This window comes from Bos grunniens, chromosome 1 (genome assembly GCF_055505025.1).
Source record: "Bos grunniens cultivar Pamir isolate PY7600 chromosome 1, Bosgru_T2T1.0, whole genome shotgun sequence".
Taxonomy (NCBI): Eukaryota; Metazoa; Chordata; class Mammalia; order Artiodactyla; family Bovidae; genus Bos; species Bos grunniens.
In genome coordinates this window covers 4,943,927-4,965,556 of record NC_141165.1, presented here as the reverse complement: position 1 = coordinate 4,965,556, position 21,630 = coordinate 4,943,927, and the positions used below count along the sequence as shown (strand labels likewise).

The following is a 21,630-nucleotide window of genomic DNA, read 5'->3' as shown; positions in this document are numbered from 1 at the left end:
TATGCCCACAGTGAGTGAGATAGGACCTGCAGTCTGAAAGCAACCGAGTGAACTGCCTGTTAAACAAATAAACAAAATCAACCTTCTACAGAGGATTTCTATATGATCTAGAATCTCACAACATAGTATTCAAAATTCTAGGATACAGTCAAAAACTACTCAACACACACACACACAAAAGATAACCAATTTCAGAAGAAAATATAAGGAATAGACACCAATTGTACTGATGACCCAGATGTTAGAATTAGTAAACCTATTTTGAATCAGCTATTATGACTATGTTCCATAAGGTAAACAAAAATACTTTTCAAATAAGTGGGAAGATAAAAGTTCTCTGCAGAGAGGACTTTCCTGGAGGTCCCGTGGTTAAGAACCCACGTGCCAATGCAGGAGACACGGGTTCAATCCCTGGTGTGGGAAGATTTCACATGCCATGGAACTAAGCCGTGCCCCACAACTACTCAGCCCAAACACCTCACCTCCTGAAGCCTGCAAGCCACACTGCCTGGACTCCACAGTAACCCCGGCTGGTTTGGAACTAGAGAAAAGCCTGTGTGCAGCAACAAAGACCCAGAACAGCCAAAAACAAATCAGTGAATGAATGAATAAATAAATAAATAAGTTTTTAAAGTTCTCAGCAGAGAAAGAGGAAATATAAAAAAGATAAAAGGATTAAAAAGAATGAAACACTTATTCAGGGACCTCTGGGACAATATCAACGATCTTGTGTTACTCCAGAAAAAAAGACTGGTGCCGAAAAACATATTTGAAGAAATAATGGTCAAAACTTTTCAAATTTGGTGAAGATATCAATGCATAGATTTAAGAAGATTAGAAAATCTCAAAGAGGATAAATTTTAAAAAAAATGTGTCCAAACACATCATAATCAAACTGCTGAGAACCAAAGACAAAAAAAAAAAAATTCTGAACGCAGCCACAGAAAAACAAGATAGTGTTACATATAGGCGAACAGAGATTCAAATGACTACAGATTTCTCATTTGAAATTACGAGGGTCAGAAGATACAGAACAGCATTAAAAGTGCTGAAAAGTAAAAAGAAACGGGTATGCTTAAAAATACGTGATTCTTTCAGAACTTCTACTAGATTCATTCAAGTCACAAACTAATTTAAATGAGCCTGAAATCTGCCAAGCTATTGTATTTAAAATCTGGAGTTGCCCCATACCTGGATCTGGCAGCAGCTACACAGTTTGGATGGTTGTCACGGATAACACCCTTTCCCATGGGGGTGGGCAGAAACGGCAATTTACACTGCTCCACCAGCGTCCTGATACTCTCCTCTGCGTGGGCATAAGCAGCACCTACAACAAATCCAAATGTATTGGACAATGCAGTTAAGCTCCAGACACTTACAAGAGTTCATGTGAGACTGCTTTCAGAACTTCTCAAAGATTCTCCTGCTCAGGGCTTAAACTCGAAACAAATGGTGACTTACAGTTTTTTATCTTTGGTATTTTAAAATGTTTAAGAAGGCAGTAGTTCTAATTCCTCCCTCCCCCTGGCCAAGTAATAGTATCAATTATTCTGAAGTATGTCTACCCACAAACAAAAGTTGCACCTTCCACTCTTCTTGTTCTTAATTGTCGGTTCTATGCTGTTCCTCCTGAATTACTACCACTAACAATTACCTGAACACACATAGACTGGGAGGTGCAGGTGGGAAAGCAAAGACCTTGCTCTGACAGGTAAAAGCAACCTCACACATTGCTCCCCACCACCAGCCAACCAGGACTGCACATTGCCTAGTCTATGTATGGAAATTCTAACAAGGAGCCTAAGTTTCTAAAGCTCTGTAGATCACTTCGCAGGTTCCATAATCCAGTGACTGCAACAGGACTAACCCCGAGGCAGTCACACCATTTGTTTATTTATAGTTACGTGCCTGTAGGAATAACCATGTCTTATACTCTCAATGGCACTAGAAACAACTCCTTGTTTGGATACAGAAATGATTTCGTTTCTCATGTTACCAAGGCTGTCATTTTAGCTATTTAACTTTATGCTCTTCCTCAGAGTTAGTAAATATTACTCCACATCCAGTATTTATAATTCTCTGCTGAATCCAAGCAAATGGTGTAGTATATTCAGATTCGTGTAATGCTCACCCCTATAAAAATACATTACAATCTTTTCTCACCCATGCAGGATGAAAAATATTTACTTTTTAAAAAATCCAGAACACTTCCTTGTATTCTTCTTGCCTCAATATCTTGGTCCATTCGGTTCCCTCTTCCTGGACTACCTGGATTCTCTGTGTTCACTCCGTGACCAGTGACCCATGTCTTTTTCCACTGGGCAGCTACAGCATCATCTCTTCTGAATTGTTTTCCACATCACCAAACAAGAACGTTGTTGCTATCTCCCGAGAACCCACCTCAGTTCTCTACACACATCACACTTACTGATGATCAGGTCTGTCCACCAGCTGTTGTCGCTGAGTCATGTCTGACTCTTGTGACCCCATGGACTGTAACCCACCAGGCTCCTCTGTCATGGGATTCTCCAGGTAAGAATACTGGAGTGGGTTGCCATTTCCTTCTCCAGGGAACCTTCCCAACCCAAGGATCGAACCTGCATCGCAGGCAGATTCTTTATGGTCTGAGACGTCAGGGAAGCAAATAATGAGGACAAGTTCTAAACAGATTCGGCATTCTTTTGAAAGCCTAGCAAGATTTAGAGTTCCATTCAATGCTACCTTTCCCAATGATGACAAGGGGCTGCTTGGCATTCCTAATAACAGATGCTGCCATGCGTACAGCAGAGGTTTCTGCCATACTAATAGGAGGTGGCATACAGCACTCCACATACCTGGAAATAAAGAGCTCTGTTAATTAAAGGATGCCAAATTTTAAACTTTTTTATTATGAAAATATCAAATACAAAAAAAAGGTAGAAAAAATAGTATAATAAACTGCATATACCCACCCTGTAGGCCACTACTAATATTTTACATTTGTTTCACCTGTACACACATAAACACACATATACATTTCTTCCTAAGCCATTTTAAAGAAGATTATAGCAGCAAGATTTAAAAACTAAAAGATAAACACTTTTTCCTATATAACCATTATATCTATAAAATCTGATAAATCAACATTTATTCCCTAAGATCATCTAATAGCCAAATAAGCAATTCATTAACAGGAAAACAGAGCTAATGACTTTGCAATGAAGTGGTAGTTATTGTGGTTGAAATAATAAAACAAATCCTAATATTTAATACTATGTGCCATGTATTTTCATTTAATTTTCAAAATAATAAGATTAGGTATTATCATTACATCCATTTCATTACTGTAGGGGGAAAAAAACAACTCCTCAGAAAGTAAGTAACTTGCCCAGGATCCCTGGATGGTGTGTGGCAACTAGGCTGAAGTAAGTTGTTCTGTCTCCAAAGTCCATGCTTTACCTACCTCACTATATTACCACTCACTAAGTCCACATTTTAGTACCACAATATGCATTAGTAAAAGAAATATTAAAATGATCATAGTTATTTCTAGACACCAAATCCTCAGTGTTTTATTTCATTTACCCTAATCAATAAACATCATACTATACAAAACTTGGGAATATAATACCAAAAAAGGACATTCAAGTCTTTACAAAAATTGCAAACCCAATAATCTTATTTTGATCTTCATGTTCAGGAATTATAAGAAATCGACACCCTTTCTGACTGACTCCCAAATGGAAGCCAGACTTGGTATCCTGAGTGAACAGAAATGCCTGCTGTATCTCAGTAGTCACTGGAGGACCACCGAGTCCCTGACGGCAGAAATGTGCTAAACGGCACTCAGGGTGATGCATTAATCCAAGTAGCCAACCTTACCGGGTGACTTATTTACCAGTTTGTTGTACTTATTGTTCACTCAGTGCTTATGTACGGAATAAGGGGACTTGGCAAATCATAGTAACATCTGGTGTTGAACTATTTTTAAATCACAGAGACAGATTAAAATTTTTTATGCTGAGTTATAGTAATTTCTCAATAGTCATTTCAACTCTTGATTTATATCAACCATAAAGACTCTAAATAACCACACTATATGAGGATTAAATTTTTATGGTTACTGGAAGAATAATTTCAAATGAGTTTGGGAAGCTCCAAGTATTTGACTTAGTATTTAAACCCCAAGGTAATTCTTAAATAATACAATTTTAATTAAGAGAATTAAGCCCTTTGGCCAGGATTCAATTTAATCACCAAATCTGCAAAAGTTAAGACAAGTGAAAATTGTAATTTATAAGCTGCTAGGTAAATTCTTTTAGAAGGGTAAGCCTACGGTAACATAATTGAGAAAGAACTCCGATTAACTATTACTTACTTTACAGAACTCACATTCACCTGGAGGCTCACGAAATCTGCAGGTATGTCGACATAGCAAGCGCCTGGACGACCATAAATACTGCTCCTCACTGCCTAAGTTCATTACAAACGGAAGAAAAAATTTAAAAAATCTCAATCCTCATTATCACATCCTACTCAAATATAATTTAAAATTGTGAAATAAATACTATTTTAATTTTTCTTGACATCTTTAGTTGATGCAACATCCTTAGAAATAAGCAATTTTAATTAAAATTGAAATGCACTCTATTGATTCTATATTTTTGTTTCAAAGGGGAGACATAAGAAAGTACTCACTTAGGGCTTTAAAATTCATTTTTCACTACGCTTTAGTCCTAGAAATTATCTACTAGGTTCTGCCTGCCAAGTTTTTGTAACATGTACTTTCACCTACTTTCTAATCTTAATGATTTGCCAAAGATTTCAGAAACTGTGATGCTGTAATACGTGTCAGATGGTTTCTATTAATACATGGCTTTTGAAACAGCTTAAATGTAAAATCACACAATTTATTAATACACTGCTTAATCAACTAACAGACGGTCTTATATGCATTAGTACTAATTTTCAAAAATAATCTTACAGAAGTATAAGAGAAAGGGCACTGAGGGTTTCATTTTATCTTTCTTTCTACTTTTCCATAATTTAAAAAATTAAAAACTAAAGTATAGGAAAAAATCCTCCCAAAAAATTTCTTTTATGTGGTTCTTTCAGTAAGTTAAGGATAGTGAATATTAAAATGTATGTAGCTATTTATCAATATCATTGTTAACTGCATGATATACTCCAAATTTTTTTGTCTCTATTGAGAATAAAAGTAACACAGGTATAAACAACTGAGAAAAACCAGTGGACCTAGACAGCTTGTAATTAAATACTATACCTTTTCGATAATAGATGGAATAGCTTCTATGCTACTTGGCCGGGCAGAGAACTTGCTATATAGTCTACAAGCTTCAACCTATACGTGAAAAGAAAGTCACTTAAAATAAGCGCATGTATCACATTACTCTTCTGAAAGAAGACGAAATGTTGAGTCACTACATTCTATTATGTTTAGAGGAAAGATGGAGAAAAATGCATTATCTGGATTGTTTCTTAAAAGCCTCTGCAAAGCACAATCAAACATCTGCCTTGGTATAGTTCAGGAAGAAAATCAAAACAAGACACCATTTTCATTTCTCAGATTGGCAAAAATGAAAAAGTTAGGTAATAACAGTCATAAACTGTGGTGAGAAAATAAATGGGGAGAGAAGTTGACAATATCTCCTAAAAATGTAAGTAAGAATATCCTTGGACCCAGAAATTCTACCACCAGGGATACACAACTTTATCTGTTATATCTCATTATAATAATAATAATCTATTTTTACATTTCTGCCAGTTTTCCAGTTATATGTTTTGTTGCTATGCTGTTTGGCATAAATTCAGTACTGCTAATTTTTCACTATTTAGTGTGCTTTGAAGCATTATATAGAAACTGTTTGTCTTAGTACTTTTTGGTATAAAATCTATGGAACAGTTGGTAGTTTTAGTCCCGCAGGTGTGAGCGGGATTTTTCCTTATTTTTCCTTTCAACTTTTCTCTTCCTCAAAGTCTGAAAGTCCCAAATCATTTTTATTCCTGAATTTTCTTTAAAGAACTTATTTTCTGAGTTTAAATTTCTGTCAAAAAGGTTATCTTTCTTGGAAGATTGCTAAGTAGAGCCTAAGCTTTCTTAACACTCACATTGAGAGTTTCCTGTAGTTGAAGAAAATCACCTTTTAAGTTATCTCAGGTATTTCTATTTTATGTGTTTATTTTGCAGATAGAAGTTTTAATTTCTTCCCCATATATCTTAATGGAGTATAATTATACTACAGAGGGAAGATCTTAGAGACGGGTACCTGAGGAAACTCCTGGAAGGCTCCCATTGTTTCCTGACTTCTTTCAGAGGAACCACCAATCACAATCAAGGGCCTGAAATATTAATTTTTTAAAAGAGAATTACAACAAGTGCCCAGAGAATAGAAAACACTCAGTGAATGTTAAAAAAAGAAAGAGAATTACATTTTCTCTTAAAAAACTGTTAATTTAAAAAGATTTAGGAAACATCTTGGTCTGAGAAAACACTTCCTCAATTTCAGAAAAATCTGAAATTTATAGTAAATATTTTTTCTCCATACCCCTCTCTCCCCTGCCTCTTCTGGATACTGATGCTAAAACTTCTGGGTGGTGATGATATAAAATGAATTGTTATGCTATTCCTATTATTCTCGAGATTAAGAGAAGGAAACATTTTTTTCCTGCACTTTCCTAACTAAGTCTATTTGGAAATGGCAGAATGATGAGAAAAATCCCTCAGCAATAAAATTCTCAGGGAGAAATAAAAGATAGCAAAGCTAAAGTTATTTAAAAATTATGAGACACTGAAGTTGATAAGAAAGTGTAGGAAGAAAGCAAAGAAGGACCTGAAAGAAACACATGGCAAGAAAGAAAATAATGCCCTTCCCATGGGAAATTTAAACATTGTATGAATTGAACAGAATATAGCCCCCTTGGGCTTCCCTGGTGGCTCAGTGGTAAAGAATCCTCCTGCCAATGCAGGAGACGCAGGAGTGATCCCTGATCTAAGAAGATCCTGCATGCAGCGGAGCAGCTAAGCCTGTGTGCCACAACCACTGAGCCTGTGCTCTAGAGCCTGGGAGCCCCAGCTACTGAGCAGATGTGCTGCAACTGCTGAATCCACGTGCCCTAGAGCCTGTCCTCCCAACGAGAGACGCCAATGCAATGACAAGCCCACCCACTGCAACTAGAGAAAAGCCCACTCAGCAACAAAGACCCAACACAGTCAAAACCAAATAGATATAAATTAAATTATTGAAAAAGACAAAGACACAGCCCCCTTTAACATGATTGTACTGGTAAAGAATCAGAGATTAAGAACCAGGATTAAGGACAAGAGCAACTAATCTGTTTATAATACCAACTCAATAAATACAATTTCAACTGTCCTGCTGGTTATGCAAGACAAGGTGAAAAATTAAATACATTCTTGCAGACTGAGCTGGGATCTTTAAAAAACAATTCTTCACTTAAAGAGACTTACACACACATTCACTTACATATATAGATATGGAATATACACATATTCATCCCCAAATATTAAGTGTTTTTCTCTAGGTAAAAGAATTATCCATGTTTTTTAATTTTCTTCCTAACACTCTTCTTAATTTTTCACTAAGTCATTTCCTCAAGCATATGACCCCTCGTCTTCCCACCACAGAGCAGTGGTTCTCCACTGGATAAAATCATGTGTTGATATTTTCAGGAAAGTGTTCTCAGTAATAATAATAATAATAATAATAATCTAATTACCAGTACTAATCTGGTACTCATCTAATTACTAAATACTAATCTAAGTACTCAGTAATAATAATAATAAAAATAAGAATCTAATTACCAACAGTTCATGTTTGCATTTGCCATACCGCCCAAACTGTGGACAAGACCGGGGCCAGAAACAACAAGGCAGACTCCTGGCCTGAAAGCAAAACAGAATTGATTACATTAAAAGCAGGTCAAAGGTACTACTTGATTCATACTGCTTTAGGGTGGAACATAATCTTCCTGGACTTCCAAGGAGGGGTACATAGGTCTTTACTACAGCTGTAAAGCAATTATCAGAATATTTTTTAATTAGTTTTTTAAAAAAAGATATCAGTCTTCCTGCAAGAAATAAGGTATTTACCATCCTCACACTGTATTTCACTAAACTTCATATTTTGCTACTATATTTGGGCTAAATCAAGGTGATTGCATACAGAAGCAAATTTTTGACTACTGAGTGTACTTCTGTATGTAAAAAAAGGTGGTTTTTAAAAATTTCTTAACAAGTAAATATATAATGTAAATTGGTCTTTGACAGAAAGTAATCCTGAAATGTAGTGTTCTGCTCCAGTTTTTTAAGTTGAACTTGAATGCTTTACCCTAGATGACTTTCTAAGCTTAAAGCACTGAAGAAAATGGTATCTCCATACAATTCAGCCTACCAGTTTCAATTTATAAAGTAGCAACCTCTATTTAAGACAGCCTTTAAATTGGTGCAGCCACTATGAAAAACAATGTGGAGGTTCCTCAAAAAACTAAAAATAGAACTATCATACAATCCAGCAATTCCATCCTGGGTATTTATACACACACACACACACACACAATAAAATATTAGCAATAAAAAAGAATGAAATCTTATGAATGAAATCTTTGTGGCAACATGGATAAACTTGGAGGATATTATGCTTAGTGAAATAAATCAGAGAAAATAAAATACCATATGATTTCACTTATATGTGGACTCTCAAAAACAAAACAATGAACAAACAAAACAGACTCATAGACACAGAGAAAAAACTGGTGGCTGCTAGAGGGAAGGTGGGTAGAGAAATGGATAAAATTGGTGAAGGGGATTAAGAGATATAAACTGCCAGCTATAAAATAACTAAGTCATTGGGATGAAATGTACAGCATAGGGAACACAGTCAATAACACTGTATATAACAACTTTGTATGGTAACAGATGGGAGCTGGTTTTACTGTAGTTACCATTTCATTATGTATAATAATATCAAATCACTATGTTGGACACTTACAACTAATTTAATACTACATGTTAATTACAACTCAAGTTTAAAAAAGAAGCTGAAATAAAACATAGACTTGAGCTTACCTGCCTGTCAGATATCCAACTGCAGAGGCAGCATAGCAAGCCTACAAAGAAAAAACACTGGGACTGAAGCATTTTGGAACTTTTATAGTACTAAATCATGTTAAGTAATAAGTATTATACATGTATAAAGTATGTATGTAGTAATTTACTCTCAATAAGGGGAAAATGGAATATTTTTCATTTTAACAAGTAATCTTCTATCTGTACCTTTCAGATAATCACTTAAGTATCTAAATCTGATATTTAGTTTTTCAAGGAATTTGTCCATATCATCTAGTTTATTCATAATATCATCTTATAATTGCTTAAACATCTGCAGGATCAATAGGAATGCCCTATTTTTTATTCCTAACATTGATAATTTGTGCTTTTTATGTTTTATTCTTTATCAGTCTTGCTAGAGATTTACCAAATCTATTGATCTTTTCAAAGACACAATTTTTGGATTTGTGGCTTTTCTCTACTGTTCCTTTGTTCTCTCCTCCACTGATTTCCACTCTCATGTTTATCATTTTACTACTTTCAGTTTGGATTTACTTTTTTTTTATTTAACTTTACAATATTGTATTGGTTTTGCCATATATCAAAATGAATCCGCCACAGGTATACATGTGTTCCCCATCCTGAACCCTCCTCCCTCCTCCCTCCCCATACCATCCCTCTGGGTCGTCCCAGTGCACCAGCCCCAAGCATCCAGTATCGTGCATCGAACCTGGACTGGCGATTCGTTTCATATATGATATTATACATATTTCAATGCCATTCTGCCAAATCATCCCACCCTCTCCCTCTCCCACAGAATCCAAAAGACTGTTCTATACATCAGTGTCTCTTTTGCTGTCTCGTATACAGGGGTATTGTTACCATCTTTCTAAATTCCATATATATGCGTTAGTATACTGTATTGGTGTTTTTCTTTCTGGCTTACTTCACTCTGTATAATAGGCTCCAGTTTCATCCACCTCATTAGAACTGATTCAAATGTATTCTTTTTAATGGCTGAGTAATACTCCATTGTGTACATGTACCACAGCTTTCTTATCCATTCATCTGCTGAACATCTAGGTTGCTTCCATGTCCTGGCTATTATAAACAGTGCTGCGACGAACATTGGGGTACACGTGTCTCTTTCAATTCTGGCTTCCTCAGTGTGTATGCCCAGCAGTGGGATTGCTGGATCATAAGGCAGTTCTATTTCCAGTTTTTTAAGGAATCTCCACACTGTTCTCCATAGTGGCTGTACTAGTTTGCATTCCCACCAACAGTGTAAGAGGGTTCCCTTTTCTCCACACCCTCTCCAGCATTTATTGCATGTAGACTTTTGGATCGCAGCCATTCTGACTGGCGTGAAATGGTACCTCATAGTGGTTTTGATGGATTTACTTTGGTTTCCTTCTTCTAGCTTCTTAAAATGCATGTTCAGGGCACTGATTTTTGATCTTCTTTACTAAGAGATTCATTTAAAACTATTTCCTCTAAGAACTGCTTAGCTATTGCTCACATGTTTGAGATCTCATTTTCTCATCATCATTAAATTCAAAATGTTTTCCATTTTCCATTGGGATTTCTTCTTCACCCCACTGGTTAGTTAGGCTGATGGTGACATCTCCCTCTTCATCCTTGATACTGGTAATTTATATATTTTTTCTCTTTTAATCAACCTGCTGTGAAGTTTATTGATCTTAATTAATCTTTTCAAATATTTACAATGCATTGAATTTTCAAATGTTTGGGGATTTTCCATCTTCCTGTTGTTAAATTCCAGTTTATTTCCACATGGTCTGGTCACACATACTGTATATTTTCAATCCTTGCTTGGAGATGTATTGAAATTTCCTTTATGGCCTTCATATGGTTAGTTTTTATTTTTAAACTGTACTCCAGCTCATTATAAAAGAGGGGGAAGGTGCTAAACACAAAAGATAACCTGGGAAAATGCTAAATGCCCTTTAGGAAGAAATGAGACGGGGAGACAAAACGTCCTAACTTCCTTTCTTGGGCTTCCAAATAAGCCTCTAAGAACGGTGGCAATGTGATGAGGTGGAATGAGCACTGGCCTGGGTCTTGGGACATCTCTGGAGTTCAGTCATGGCTTTATCCTTTGTGATGCCTGTCACCTTGCAGAGCCACCTACTACACAACCTGAGACGTGACCTTTCCCCATTCATGTTGCAGGTACTATCATGGGCAGGCCCCACGGATAAACTGGGGATACAGATGTTGGAAGAAGAAATACGTATTTGTGACCCCCTGGAACTCACATCCTAATAGGGAAGTCAGACGAGGCAAATAATACACAGAAACAGACACACAACAATAGCTAGTTATAGGAATGAAGCACAGGGGGCCAGGATTCAGACCAGGTGACTGTCCCTTCTGATTCTGACACTGTAGACCTGGCAGAGCTTCATACTTTGTAGTTGTAAGAGCAAGGACTCCAGAACGAGAACACCTGGGTTCAAATCCTGGTTCCGCCAATACCAGCTGTCTCCTTGAGCAAGTTTCTTCACTTCTGTGTGTGTGTGTGGGGGGGGGGGGTCATCTCTCTTTTAATAATTTTACTTTATATTTATTTATTTTTAACTGGAGCCTCATTGTTCTCATCTGCAATGACGACTAACAATCGGTCTTGGCTCCCAGGAGCGTTGTGATTGATAAGCGTAAAGTATTAGAGGAGTGAGCGGTAAGCAGCTACTGTTTGCAGTCAATTATCTGTCATCACTGTTACTCATCCCCGAGAACCCGCTGGGCTCTGAGTCCATACTTACTGCCTGCTCATTCCTCATCCCGATGTATCTGATGCCCACCTCCTGCGCAGCAAGGGCGATTTCGGTCACCGGGATGCCTACGATGCCGAACATGTAATTCACGTCCTGGGGGGCGGCCAAAAGCAGAGGAATGAGGCCGGGACCCCAGCCCGCCCTACCGAGGCGGTAAAAAGAAAACCTCCCGCAAACCTCCCTTCTGCCCACCTCCCCATCCCGCCGCTTTCCCGTTTCCAAGACAACGCAGCGGCCCCGTCGGGCTTCCGTAGGGCTCTCTGCGGCTGGCAGGTCTCACACCTGGGTTTTCAGGGCCTGGGCGATGACTCGCGCCCCGGACACCTGCCCCTCGAGCCCGTCACTGCGCGCCGCCAGGTTACTTTCCGACATCTTCCACCGCAGCGGACAGCAGGCTAGCGCGGAGTCACCCTGTCAAGGCACCCCTGAGGACACCAACCGTGAGGCCGCTCCTCTGAGGGACGAGGGGAGCGATCGGCTCCTTTAAAGAGGGGGGGGAGCGGGGCTGCAGCCAGCCCACTGGCGCTGAGGCGCCGGGTAAACACTCTTTCCTGTCAGGGCCGGCCCTTCTCCCCGGCCCGCCCTTCACGGAACCCGCGGAGCGTCAGTCAGGAGGAGGCGGAGGCCTCCGCCGAGCGCGTGAGAGGTGGGCCCGCAGTGGGGTCTTGGGCCTCAGCCTACCACCTAGAGCCTTTTCGGAACGGGTGGCGCCTGCGCAGAGTCTGGGCGGAGGGGGAAGCAGGCGCGGGCCGCTGCAGAAGGGGGCGTGGCGCGCACTCGCGGCCCCGCCCCGCAGCAGGGCGGGTGGGGCCTGCGCAGAGCTCGGCGGAAGCGAGGTCAGGGGCGGGGCCGCGGCAGAAAGGGGCGTGGTTCCGGGGCTGAGCGCGGGTTTTGCTGGGACGCCAGTGGTGGGTTGGCGCCAGATTTTGGTCGATGCGGCTTTTTTTTTTTTGCGTTGTGTGGTCGTGTCCCCTTGTCCCCTTGTCCCCTTGTATTCTAGGCTTTGACGTACACGCTTATTTGATGGATACGTTCGTAACTTTGCAATCCTTAAAGATAAATGCCAACTAGTTAAATCCGTAGGCGGATGCGTACTCTTTAACTTAGACTACGACACCGAATCTCCCAGCGACAGCTGAAGTAACTTGCCCAGAGCCATTGGACCAGACGTCTTGCGCTCCCTTCACCCTTCCGCCCTTTGGCCACAAGAGATAAGAAGGGCCCCTTGAGCCTAGTTAACTTCTAACGGTTATTTTCTGTAATCGTTGCTAATAACCCTTCACCCTGCCTTTACAGTGAAGTCAGGAAATGGTGGGGAGAGTTTTGAATCTTCAGAGTCAGCCTCTCATTATAACCAGCTCCTGCAGCTGAGAACCTTTTTGTAAAAAAAAAAAAAAAAAATGTGATGAAGTATTTATTGATTTACAGTGTTAATTTCTGCTGTACAGCGAAGTGATTCAGTTCTGCCTCTACGTACACACTTATTTTTCATACTCTTTTCTATCATGGTTTATCACAGGAAGACAACCTTTTAAAATGCATTTTTTAGTGAAAATGTCTTTACAGTGTGTGGTTCATGATGCCAGGGCCTCAGGGGCATTAGACTACCTGCTTAGTAGCAAACAGAACTTCTCACATCATGAAGAAGAGTGGAACTTAAAGTTGTTGAGGATTTGAAGTGTTTTAAAGCAGAAAGACTAGTAATATGTGGGAAGGAAAGAAACCAGAGCAGCTTCCCAGATGGCACTAGTGGTAAAGAACCATCTGCCCATGCAGGACACAGAAGAGAGGGGTTTGATCCCTGGGTGGGGAAGATCCCCCAGAGGAGGGCAAGACAATACACTCCAGTTTTCTTACCTGGAGAATCCCCGTGGACAGAGGAGCCTGGTGGGCTACAGTCCATGGAGTCGCAAAGAGTCAGACACAACTGAGCGGCTTAAAACAGGCAAAGAAGCCGGAAGCAAGGAGAGTGGGTCCTGGGTAATGAAATGAATGAGAAACTTTGGAAATGAAAGAATTCCTAAACTCCTGGAGCTCTTCCAAAAAGGTTTCCCCTTGCATTTCAAGTCCTAACTCCCACTCTAAGCAAAGGAATGAGAATGGCTGCATCTTTGGGTATGGGGACCCAGCCTAATGTAGCCCATCTAAGAGGGAGATTTCTTTAAAGTTTTAGAGTTCATCTAAAAAATAAAAGCAGATCTTGCATTGTATTCCAGAATCTGCCCATATTTTAATATAAAAGTGATCTTTTTAATTGAGGTAAACATACACTTAAATGTACAGCTCTTAAATGACACTTGTAGCCACCGAAATACAAATGACATTTTAAAATACCTATGAAAGTTGGCATTCCGGAAAGATGCCAACTTTGAACACAAAATGTTCTTTGTGTGTCTTTGAATAATCCTTGGCACAATGTCCCCTGCCCCTGTTTGAGAAGCATTGACCCTTCATCTCTCTATCGTGTGGGATTGTTTCTGTCAGCACCTATGTGACAGTTTCTACCCCCAAGCATCAGAATTGCATGGAAAGCCTTTTATTTTTAAAAATATTTATTTTTGGCTGTGTCAGGTCTTGGTTGCGCCATGAAGCTTCCTTGTTGTGGGCATGTGGGCTTCTCTCTAGTTACAGCGGGAGTGCTCAGTAATTGTGGCTTGAGGGCTTCGTTCCCCAGCATCCTGTGGAATCTTGGGCTTCCCAGGTGGGGCTAGTGGTAAAGAACCTGACTGCCAATGAGGGAATGTAAGAGATCTGGGTTCGATCCCTGGGTCAGGAAGATCCCCTGGAGGAGGGCATGGCAACTCACTCCAGTATTCTTGCCTGGAGAATCCCATGGACAGAGGAGTCTGGCGGGCTGCAGTCCATGGGGTCACAAAGAGTCGGACGCAACTGAAGCGACATAGCACACAGTCAAGCATGTGGCGTATTAGTTCACCAACCAGGAAGTAGTCTTAATCACTGCACCACCAGGGAAGTTCCTGGAAAGTTTTTTTAAATATACAGTTGCTTGGGCCTACCCCACATCTTCTGAATCAGCATCTTAGGACAAATTAGTCACCTGTGTTTTTTTTAAAGCTGCTATCTAAATTTGATTTGCAGCCTGACTTGAGAAGCACCAGCTCCATACTCATGCTGCACGCATGAGTTAATAATTAAACGTGTGCTTGCCTATTATCAAATACTGATGCTTAATTTGGATTTTTGGGTTCAAGGCTAGTTTGACATTAATAGCACAGAATGTGTAGGTGGTGGTTAGTCAGTTCATGGACTTGGGTTCACTAGTGTCCCAAAAGATTCACTGACAGAATCACTCAGTATAGTGTGAAAACTGAACTATGAATTGGAACAAACCCCCTGAATTCAGATTAACATTGTGCAAAAGGATAAATTCTCAACTGAGTAGACTCTGCCCTTTAGCTGGGGGAGAAGTCGATGAGTCTGTTGAAACTTGTTTCACCTTTACACCTTTGAGTACAGGGCATAACATTCCATGGTGAACTTGGGTCTCATGATTCAGCAGAAGTACTGAGAGTCTCCCTCCAAGATTTGCAGGCACTTGGAGCAACTGCCTTCAATCCAATGGCAGTGAGCAGATTCCAGGATTCTTCAGTAACTTATCCAAGGCCTTTATGCAGACACTGTAAGCATTAACCACGTCGTTTACTATTTAAATTGGTGGTAGGCATGGAATTTTATTTGTTGGATATTTTATTGAAATTTTGTTTGTTTTGCCTTGTTTATTGGTGGAAGGAGGCCAAAGGAGGAGTAAGTCTAGTTTGTTTGTTTTTTAAAAGAAAAGGGTGGAGTAATGATAACATGCTATCCAAAGAGCAGAGTCAGTCATCAGAGAGTTTTCATACTGGTTACTCTATTTGTGAGCTCGAGACCTGAGATCCTACACTGCAGGTGGCTTCTTTACCACCGAGCTGCCGGGGAAGCCCAGGAACTTCTTAGGCCCCAGAATTATGATATTGTGTTTTAACTTCAGTAAACTAACAAGGACACTGAAAACCCATGTGATTATTTGAAAGCATAACACTAACTGAACCTGTAAGAAATATTCTCGTAGGCATATTTTATCAAAATGTGAAGTATTTGGTTATTGTGTGAAGAAATGAATTGGGATTATTTATGATGCATTATTGGAGAAGGAAATGGCAACCCACTCCAGTGTTCTTGCCTGGAGAATCCCAGGGACGGGGGAGCCTGGTGAGCTGCCGTCTGTGGGGTCGCACAGAGTCGGACATGACTGAAGCGACTTAGCAGCAGCCACAGCAGCAGCATGATGCATTATAGAATGGCTGAAAATAAAATAAAATTGACTGAAACAGAGGAGAAAACTGAAACTGAGTATCTTAAATACAAACAAAAGCAACAATAACCCAAAAGGAAGTCTATGTAGAACACTCTTTTTTAAACCAAACTTGAAAACTACATCAAATGGTTCTTTGAATAAAGCAGGTTAAATTAATTTTGTTTGCTTCTCATTAAGCTTATGAACTGTACCGAATCTCAGAAATAGGTCTGAAGTGAAGCCAGTGAGAAGCAACTTCATTATTGAACCAGCAGGGCCAGATTTAATGGCTGTCACTGGCAGACAGGGACTGGGAGTTTTTCCCAGTTGCTGTGTGACATAGAGAGTGGTTGGATCCCTGCCCTTGGTCTGCAGGCTCTTCACCTTTGCTTTGTTTTTTAATGCCAATGAGACTCAGCAAGACCCAGAACTGGAGTGGAAGCACTCCGGGGGCAGAAACTGAAGGAGCTTTGTTTTGTTTTAAACAAATATGGGGTTTGACATCAGCAATTATTAGATCACTGATAAGGTGTCTATTTTTTGGAAAATGCACCAGAAATGGTGACAACTATAGGTCATGCTGTGAGGACATAAGTGGTTTATTTCAGATGGCTTAGAAGTCGTAATATAGAATGTCTCCATATGCTGGAACTCCACAGTTGGGAGTGGTCTGTGGGCTAGGGCATCAGCAGCCCTCACCTATGAAACATGGTTATAGGTGTTTAAAATGTTTTCTGTTTTCATGTGTTTCTTCTGTTTCACCACCAGCCTTCATTTGAGCCCCTTCCTTTAGCTTTTTATATTGTATCATATTTTTTAAAACTTATTTCATTTACTCGTTTGACTGTGCCAGGTCTTAGTTCTGCTGCATGGGACCTTTGATCTTCCTGCGGCATGTGGGGTCTCGTTCCCTGACCAAAGGGTGAACCCAGGCGCTCTGCATTGGGAGCACAGAGTCCTGGCCCCTGGACCACCAGGGAGGTCCCTGTACTGTTTTCTTTTGCTTCTAATCTAGTCTGTGTCAGCTCCAGGGTAAACTCTGAATGATTCCCAGGGTTTGGAGTTGAACTGAGGTATAACCCGAGGTGAGGGACATCTTCATGATGAGGAACGCAAGCCCTTAAACTTTTTTCTGCATTGTGACCTTTGAGTTTCTGTTTACAGCTTAGCTGTGATGTATTGTTTTATTCACTTTCTTTTTTATACATTTATAATTTATATTTTTGATTTTATATGTTTTATATATATATACTTAATGTCATTTATGACATCTTTCAGACACATGAATAAGAAGAGAGATTAATAGACACCCAGGTACCCGGCCCTAGTTTAAGAAATACATTACAAATAGGGCAAAGTCTGTGTTTCCTCCCCCATCACATCTGCCCCCGTGCCATAGTGGTGACCACTACTTGACTTCAGTGTTTATCATTCCCACATGTCCATTCTTTAGGCAACGGCATTTGGGTTGTTTTAAGCTTTTTGGTGTTATAAGCATTTTTCCCTGAACGTTCTTGCGTGTCTCCTTGTGCGTATGAGTGAACTTGTATGCGTATGTATCTAGAGGTGTTATCAGAAGGTAGGTTCTTGTTTCGTTGCAGAAGGAATTCAGAGATGAGCTAGGAAGGTCATGAAAGCAAAGTGAGGATTTATTTAAGGGAAAGGATGCTCTCAAGGCAAGAGCAGGCAGTCTCAGGTGAGTAACTGCACTGAGTTTCTTTGGCAGGCTGGTTTATGGAGTGTAGAAATGAAGGGATAGAACATTCACTGGGGAGGCAGGGGTCTGGGGATCATTGTATTCTCTGAGTTTCTTCCTAGCTCTGCCTTCCTTAGGGAAGAGGCATTTCTGTCCTTATTTAGCCTTAATCAGAAATGTCATGGCATTGGTGCATGATGGGAATATCTTATTTGCAAGGCTAATTTTACTGTAATGAGGGCATAGTGAACAGAAGGTTACATTCAGACACTGGCGATTCTTGCCTTTTCCCACCTTTCTTTGTCTGCCTCCAGGACACTTACCACCCCCAACGTGTAGTTTCCTGTTAGTCTGGTTAGATTCTTGCTTTTCTTTGTCTGTCCAAGGACCCCCCCATTGTTTACAAGATGTGTGGTTTCCTCTAGCTAGATGACTGCTTTAACTTGGGCAGGTCATCATCAGTTTTACTAGAAAAATTGATCTCTAAACTTCCTGTACCAATTTATACCCCTGACTTCTATATATAAGAACTCCCCTTTTTCTGCATCCTCAATTGTGGAATTAAAAATTTTTTTTTCCAATTTTATAGTTGTGAAATGGATTTTCATTTCCATTTCCATATCTAGATATAGATTCCCACTCCAGTACTCTTGCCTGGAAAATTCCATGGATGGAGGAGTCTGGTAGGCTAGTTCATGGGGTCGCAAAGAGTCGGACACGACTGAGCGACTTCACTTTCTTTCTATCTATAGTTCCTTCTGGAGAAGGAAATGGCAGCCCACTCCAGTGTTCTTGCCTGAAGAATCCCATGGACAGAGGGGCCTAGTGGGCTACAGTCTATGGGGTTGCACAGAGTCGGACACAGCTAAGCAACTAACACACACACGCACACACAGATATAGATTACATAGTTACATATTCGGATTTATCCTTGGGTTTTCTTCTGTGATTTACCCATTTATATCTTTTGTCCTGTTCTTTATTGATTGTGTATCTTTTTCTTATTGTTTTATAGATGTTTTTATATATTCTGGATACTTATTCTTTGTCTTTTAACTTTGCTTATAGTTACTTTTGGATAAGGATATGGCAACCCACTCCATTATTCTTGCCTGGAGCATCCTGTCAAGGGAATGTGTGATTTCCTTGGTTCTGTCTCATCACAACAAAAATTTGAAGCAATGGATGTTAAAGCCCTCAGTGTGTCACAGCTCTCTACAGTGTTACAGCTCCGTGTTACAGCTCAGTTTTATTTAGAAAATAAAGGAAAATACATCCTCGAGGTGTGAGCGTATACCGACCTAAAAGACGTGAAGGGAAGAGAGAGGGAGCGCGCCCGTGGGAGAGAGACCCCCAGCCCTTTGGCTCCTCTTTTTATATGTCTTTTCCTCACCCTGGGCCTGCCCTGTGTAAACTGGGCTAGCCACGAGTGCTGTTTGTTCTACCTGAGGTCCTCACTCAGGTCCTCAGACCTTCCTTTGTTCTATTTTCGTGGGCTTTTCCCTTCCTTGTCTTCTAGCCACCACCATTCTGGACTCCTTTTTCCTGTTTTAACTACCTAACACAGTTATGTGTTTGGATTTATCCTTGGGGTTTCTTCTGTGAATTACCTGTTTATATCTTTTGTCCTGTTCTTTATTGTTTATCTTTTTCTTATTTATTTTATAGATTTTTAAAAAATATATTCTGGATGCTTATTCTTTGTCTTTTAACTTTGTCTATAGTTCCTTTTGGATAAGGACGTGGCAGCCCACTCCAGTATTCTTGCCTGGAGCATCCCATGGACAGAGAAAGCAGGCTACGTTCCATGGTTTGCAAAGAGTCAGACAGGACTGCAGCGACTTAGCACATAGCACATAGTTACTTTTGATGTACAGAATTTTGTGGTTTTCTTGGTGTGTGGTCACAACTGACAATTATTCTGTTTTATTTTCCTTTGTTTTCGGCTGAGTTGCACCGCTTATGGGGTCTTAGTTCCCTAATGAGGGATTGAACCCACATCCCCTGCAGTGGAAGTGTGACGTCCTAACCACTGGGCCACCAGGGAATTCCCATAACTGACAGTTCCTTTCCTTTATGTTTTATCTCTTCATATCTTGCTTGAGAAAGACTTTCCCTAAACTGAAGTTGTAAGGAATTTTTTTGGTGTGTTTTTATTTAAAGTTTAGGTTTTATATATATAAATGTATTTATATATATATTTATATGTATATTTTACAAGTATTATAAATATTATATATATATGTTTTTTATATATATATATATATATGTATTTAAGCTTCATGGTCTACCTGAAATTGATTTTTATATATGATGACAAGTAGCAATTCAGTATTTTTTCCCCAAATGATACATAATATGTCTATATCAATTAGATTTTGCTGTGTAATTAACCATTCTAAAACTCAGTGACTTAAAGCAACCACCACTTATTTAATTTGTAATCCTGTGAGGCTGGGCTCAACTGGGCTTCTTCATTATCTGTGGTCAGTTGCTAGTTAGCAAGGTCACTCTGCCCCTGGAGGTTGACTGCATATCCCCAGGGGTGGCAGGCTTATCCTCACTGCACATGTATCTTTCATCATTCAGTAAGCTTCCCTGAGCTTCTTTGTTTGGCAGCAGTTTGCAAAAGGGGACAAATCCCACCGTGAAAGCCTCTGTGTGCCTACGTTTGCTAACATCCCATTAGCCAAAGTGCATTACAGGTGGAGCTAAGACTCTGAGTGGGATGGCATTAGTGTTTCATGATAAAGGAACATGAACAAAGAGAGAAGAATTTCTAGCCGTTTTTATAGTCAGTTTACTAAAATACCTGTTGTCCAAGCATCTTTGATAGTGTACTTCATTCTTTTCCCAGTGATCCATAAGGTTATTTATCAAGTTGCCATGCATGTTGGCCTGTCTCTAGACTCTCTGTTCTTTTCCTACCCCAATCCAGTCCAATCCTATCTTAATTTCTACATTTTTGAAATAAGCCTTTATGTTGGTAGGATAAGTTGTTCTACTTTGTCATTTTGAAACCATCTCACCTAATGTAATTAGTTTCCTGCCACTGCTGTAACAAACTGAATGGCTTAAAACAACATAAATTTATCATTTTAAGAGTTCTGTAGTTAAGACATCTGACACAGGGTTCACTGGGATAAAACATCAAGGCGTTGGCAGGACCGCATTCCTTTCTGGAGTCTCTAGGGGAGAATCCACGCCTTTCTCCTTCCAGCCTCGGGAGGCCTCTCACATTCTTGGCTCCATCTTCAAAGTGAGCAGTGTCAGGCCAAGTCCTACTCACTCAGGTTCTCCTGCTTCTCTGTTCCTAAGGGCTGTGTGACTACGCTGAGTTTACCTGGACAATCCAGGGTAATCTCCCTATTTCAGTCAGTTTATCAGCAAACTTAATTCCCCCTTTCCACATATTCACAACTTCTAGGGATTGGGATGTGAACCTCTCTGTGGGGCCATTATCCTGCCACTGGGTTTATTCTTGGCCTTCTCTTTTGTGTAAATTATAAAATCAGTTTATCGAGTTCCATGAAATACTCTGAGATTCTAATTGGAATTACATTGTTCATAAATTAACTTGGATAGAACAGTATCTTTATATTAAGTCTGTTTTAACATAAGCATGATATATATCTCTCCATTTATTTTATTTTTCCTCAATCTTTAATAAAAATCTTTTATTATGTTTATGTCTAAGTATCTTACTATTTGGTTATTTGCATTTTCTAGTTTTTTTGGAGGGGTCAGTGTATTAGAATGCAATTAATTTTCATGT

General features: G+C 39.8%; 2 protein-coding genes across 18 annotated transcripts in view; one reads left to right on the top strand and one right to left on the bottom strand.

The window, feature by feature from the left end:
* HACL1 (2-hydroxyacyl-CoA lyase 1) overlaps positions 1–12,662 on the bottom strand; it is a 40,651-nt gene extending 27,989 nt beyond the window's left edge. For 4 of the 13 annotated variants that reach the window (XR_015162876.1, XM_086397939.1, XM_086397194.1 and 1 more), the window contains exons 1-9: positions 12,148–12,321; positions 11,854–11,958; positions 9,086–9,126; positions 7,823–7,903; positions 6,267–6,339; positions 5,264–5,341; positions 4,358–4,452; positions 2,722–2,834; positions 1,192–1,327 (exon numbers count right to left, since the gene is read on the bottom strand). Coding sequence is in view for 8 of the 13 variants with exons in the window: in XM_086397194.1 (XP_086253320.1) it covers positions 1,192–1,327; positions 2,722–2,834; positions 4,358–4,452; positions 5,264–5,341; positions 6,267–6,339; positions 7,823–7,903; positions 9,086–9,126; positions 11,854–11,958; positions 12,148–12,237 (812 nt within the window). In the remaining 5 variants the exon portion in view is untranslated. Of the gene's footprint in view, positions 1–1,191; positions 1,328–2,187; positions 2,835–4,357; positions 4,453–5,263; positions 5,342–6,266; positions 6,340–7,822; positions 7,904–9,085; positions 9,127–11,853; positions 12,080–12,147; positions 12,322–12,546 lie in introns of those variants that run through there. The other 9 variants (XR_015163041.1, XM_086397571.1, XM_086397853.1 and 6 more) reach the window with 7 other exon arrangements.
* The window catches only part of BTD (biotinidase), a 40,849-nt gene continuing 31,326 nt past the window's right edge, over positions 12,108–21,630 (top strand). For 2 of the 5 annotated variants that reach the window (XM_086398404.1, XM_086398198.1), the window contains exon 1: positions 12,108–12,511. Coding sequence is in view for 1 of the 5 variants with exons in the window: in XM_086398117.1 (XP_086254243.1) it covers positions 15,495–15,505 (11 nt within the window). In the remaining 4 variants the exon portion in view is untranslated. Of the gene's footprint in view, positions 12,512–12,617; positions 12,702–15,419; positions 15,506–21,630 lie in introns of those variants that run through there. The other 3 variants (XM_086398278.1, XM_086398353.1, XM_086398117.1) reach the window with 3 other exon arrangements.